We start from the raw sequence: 4500 nt of genomic DNA, 5'->3' as shown, positions 1-4500 counted from the left end.
AAGCATTCAACTGCTCACTTTAAAGAATTTGATTACCTTAGGCAAAATTTTAGAGGGACTGTTTTCAAACTTGGACATTTGAATTCGCTTCAAATGGCATTCGAATCCCTTTACTTTATTTTCGTTCCAAAGCTTATTTATCAACTTCCAATCATTATTTCTCCATCACAAATGCAAACAACATGATTTCAAACCTTTGTATTTTGTAAAAGACGCTGAATACACTTCTTAAAACATATATTTTGGTAATATATACAACATATAGCTAGCTTGATATCGTGTAGGGAAACTTGACATCTTAAGTTCTAGATTTGACATACGCATGTAATGTGTAAAGGAATGGAAAAAAAAATTCACTCCTATTATATCCCAGAAGTGAACTAAAAATACATAACATTACCTCCGGTCATATCAGATAAATATCAAATAAATCTTTTCACTCAGTAAAATCCTTGGTGACTGTATATATTACTCTAGCTCAAGTCCTTCAGTTAGACTTTAAGATTTTTATCCCTTTTATCCTCCTAACAACCAATGTTCAGTCCAAACCTAACCTAAATGAAGTTAAGCCAAGGTAGGGAAGTCAACAAGTGATGTTCATTGTTTTTTTACCTAATAGGATAATACTTATTTCTTCAATTTGCACCCAAAAGTAATGGTTTCATGAATAGAATAATCCATTCTACTTCGGCCTTCATAATGCTAAAATAATGCAGTTCGTCAAAAGAAGTAAACTAACAAGAAAATATGCCAAGGGTAGAAATTTTGCACTCAAATGTTGAGATTTATTGATCCATATCAGAATTTGGTTTTCGTTTTCCTAGCACTTCAACCTCTCATAATTTCGAGATGTCTTTCCTCAATTGATCAAATTATAGCTCTGAATGAAATACTAACTACGTTGTAGGCATCGCAGACAAATTAAATATAAGCAAAAAATCAGAAGCGTTATGACGGAGAGGAGTTGGGGCTATACTGAGGTCAGTAAAACTGGAAAAGGGGGCTCAAAAAGAGAAAAAAGAGAAGTATTCCTGAATATTAACAAAACAACATTAATTAACTACAATCGCAAGGTATGATGCAGAGTTTTCTTGGCAGAGCTGAGTATTTCTCGTCAGGAAGCTCTCAGCACTAAAGTGTTCAATGGAGTTTCAGCCGCTTCTCTCTAGGTCATTGCCCATACTGTGCAAGCATGGTGCAAACATAAATGTCTCAAAAGTCAAGAAGATCGCAATTTTGGTTCTGGAAAGAGTGTGAAAGAGTAGCACCCCCTCCACCAGCTCCAGTCAAAGTTGGACTCGGGCAATAAGAAAAGCACAATCAAGTTTAAAACATAGCAATAGCAAGAGAAATTAAGAAACATAAAAAAAAAAAAAAAAAAAAATTCATTGCCTTGCAAAAAACAAAAGAATCCAAATGCAAAAGGGGGTTAGAAACTTTCGGTTCATATATAACTTGTCCCAGCTCCCAGCTGTAGTCCCCATTTCTCACAGTTGGTTTGGTACACAACAACACAACCCCCTCCAATCCCCACAACTCCAAGCCAAAGTAGCTGAGAGTGTCCATAAGCTCAAAAAAGCTGTCCCAATCCCTGTACGTACATAAACCAAAAACTTCTTTTTCTCTCCTTCCTTGCATGACCCCATTTGTCAGTTTGTTAAGTCTCTCTCTCCGGATGGCGTGTCAAAGCAGATTAATACTTCATAAACATAACCAAAATTTTTTAAGGAGAAGAAAAAGATAAAACAATCTTTAGAACCCGCCCTGAAATCGATTGATCGTTGAAGGATGATCCAAACGCTGCTGTGTCCCTCCTGCATAGCTCCTACCCAAATTCGGTCCTTCTTCCTGATTGCTCAGTGACACGTCTCTACCTCCAGCACCTCCTCCTCCTGATCCGCCAAAGTCCGGCCCCCGACTTGAACCAGGCCCGAACCCATGTCCAACAGGCGCCCCAATGCAAGTATAGTTAGAATCCGGTGCACCTTGGTAGTTTAGGTCTTGCTGAGGGTACTGTGATGAACTGCTGGTCCCGAGGACATGTCCTACATAATAGTCGTTCATGGGGTGAGTTGGGTATGGGGAAGGGTAGGAGTTGAGGCGTGATGGTGATGGGTGTAAATATGGCTGCGGTGGCTGTAATGTTGGTGCCATGAGCGTTGATGAGGAACCAGAGAACAATCTTGGTGGGTAAATTGATCTGAATGGTAGAGTTGGATCACCCAAGCTGCCTCCTGGATGATAGCTTGGATGGCAGCTGCAATGATAGGAATATTTCATGTTTTTCCTCAGCTCAATATAATAAGTAGAAAGATTAGTAATAATCATGACCATGAGGCATCAATATAACTTAAAATGAATTCCATCAAATGGCTCTCTTCAATATAACTGAAAATTAATTCCATCAAATGGCTCTCTTCTTTAGTGCGAAACAAGTACCTATAAGATCTAGAAATCAAGTGGGTGTATACTAATATTTTTGCTCCGGCATTTGATTTCTAAAAGAATCGAGTAAAAGCAAACCCGAAATGAAAAATGAAATGATGAAGATGAAAAGAAGCAGCAGAAAACATTAATGTCAATCTTGAAGGAACATACCCTAGATGCCCTTGAGAGGCCAAGTTATCGTTATTGAAGACCAGCTGGCGAGCCCGGTTCAGTGTCTCTGTCTCCCTTTCTGACCACCCAACAACAACGCAAATCAAATCGAATCAAAAGTACTCATCAACATGGAAAACCAGACCAAGAAATTCAGCAACGAAACCAACTTAGTTTTCATCAAGATTGACATGACCACGCTTCATGGGCAAAGCCATTATAACAACCTCTGACGATTCCCTAAGCTTGTGCAGTAAAATGAAGACAGTGACTTGGCTAATCTACCTCAAAACATGAGTGGAATAAAGAAGCGAAATGACTTGCCTTGGCGGTGCCGGTTCATGTGTCCCCCGAGAGCTTGTGATTTGCAAAACTTGAGGGAACAAAACCTACATTCATAGACCTTCCCGCACTCATCTTTCCCATCCGTAGCGCCGCTTTTCTTTTTCGTAGGGCCTGCTTCAGAGAGCACCAATTAAAGCAACTTCGATGAGACCATTCTTGGCCTAAAACTCGAACCCTAATTTACCCAAATCGTGTATAAATATGAACAATTAATTGTGATTTAAACCCTCAATCTGTTGCTCTTCTTTTCCACTGCTTCCTTTTTTATATATTTTGATCATTTTAAAGCTTCAAAAGAAACTTGTGCTCATTTTAAGCTTATAACCACAGCTAGTCTATTCTACATAGAGCGTTGAAGAGCGTGCTTAATTTTCTTTTCTTTGTTGTTGTTTCAAGTTTCTTAATGTTTATTACTATTATTATAGTAGTATTTTGTTCTGGAAAAAATGAAAATAAAAAAAGGAAAAACTTTATATTATCTTGTGAATGTTGATTATACATAGCAGTAGAAGGAGAAAATTGTGAATATACCGGAGGTGGAGGAGCCCTCCTCAAAGACCTGTTTACCATCCCTATTGTAATCATCGGGCAAGTTGTTGAGGTCTAAGGGGTTCTTCTCGGGTCTCCTGCAAAAACAAAAAGATGAACAGAATCATACAGAAATGAATTGTGAAAAGGGAGAGAGACAAAAAAAAAGGGGAGGTTAAAGAGAAAGAGAACATGAGATAGAGGAGAAGATAAGAAACAGGTGTGAAGGAAGGATTGTGTTGATGTGGGGAGGCCTACATGGTACAGACAGAGAAAGACAGAAAAATGTGAGGTAAACAATCTTTCAGATGGGAGGATAACCAAAGCTTTAGAAAATTATAAGACTTCAGTTTGAGACTGCAATATAGAGGCTAGTTGATTGAGGGTGGAGAAAAAGGAGGTTTGAAAGTTCTCTATCAGTTTCTCTGCCACCCTCTCTCTTCTCAAATTGAACGAACAATAGGGGACAGTGGGTCTCGTGACTTTAAAAAGGGAACGGTGAGTGTTCATGTTTATGGAGTCTCTAGGCATGGCGTTTGTAGTGATTTAGTTGCTTTGAAAGAAGGACGTTTGTCTCAGTGAAGAGGGCCTATAGAGGTCTATTGCCCTACAAACTAGTTCCACGAAATAATAAAAATAGTTACTGGGATTGCTAACAGGATTTGCCATAAAAGGTTTGCAGTCAAACACCCCCATGAACTCAAGTCCTTTGCACAATAAGGCATTCATTTAAACAAAAGTTTGAACAATCCAAGATGATGGAAATTTTTAGGACATGGTTTCAATTCAAGGCCTATCTAGCCCTAAAATTAAGCTGCGATCTACAAATTATTTGAAGAAGTGGGATGCTAAAAGTTTAATGGTTGGTCCCCCTGTAGCTGTAAGGCTTCCTGGGCATCATTGTACCTGAGCTTTGCCATGGAACATGGAACTGTTACTATCAAGATCTCATTATCAGGTTTTTTGTGATCTAAGTTGGGATATAGACTAAACCCCACAAAAGTGTTGTTTTATTCTTTGGAACTTGGT

The 4500-nt window shown here is 38.7% G+C and overlaps 1 protein-coding gene across 1 annotated transcript; it reads right to left on the bottom strand.

Moving 5' to 3' along the window:
• Positions 1-884: 884 nt before the first annotated feature.
• LOC111281545 (zinc finger protein JAGGED-like) lies at positions 885-3583 on the bottom strand (the record flags this gene model as incomplete). Its single annotated transcript, XM_022869271.2, has 4 exons — positions 885-2257; positions 2599-2677; positions 2923-3054; positions 3475-3583. Coding segments are annotated over 4 exons (825 nt in total), but the record flags the coding sequence as incomplete, so codon positions are not given.
• Positions 3584-4500: the final 917 nt, after the last annotated feature.

The sequence above is a fragment of the Durio zibethinus genome, chromosome 5 (assembly GCF_047325235.1).
Source record: "Durio zibethinus cultivar Kanyao isolate XHJ-2024 chromosome 5, ASM4732523v1, whole genome shotgun sequence".
Lineage (NCBI taxonomy): Eukaryota > Viridiplantae > Streptophyta > Magnoliopsida > Malvales > Malvaceae > Durio > Durio zibethinus.
The sequence above is the reverse complement of the archived record's forward strand: the minus strand, read 5'-3'. Positions and strand labels throughout refer to the sequence as shown.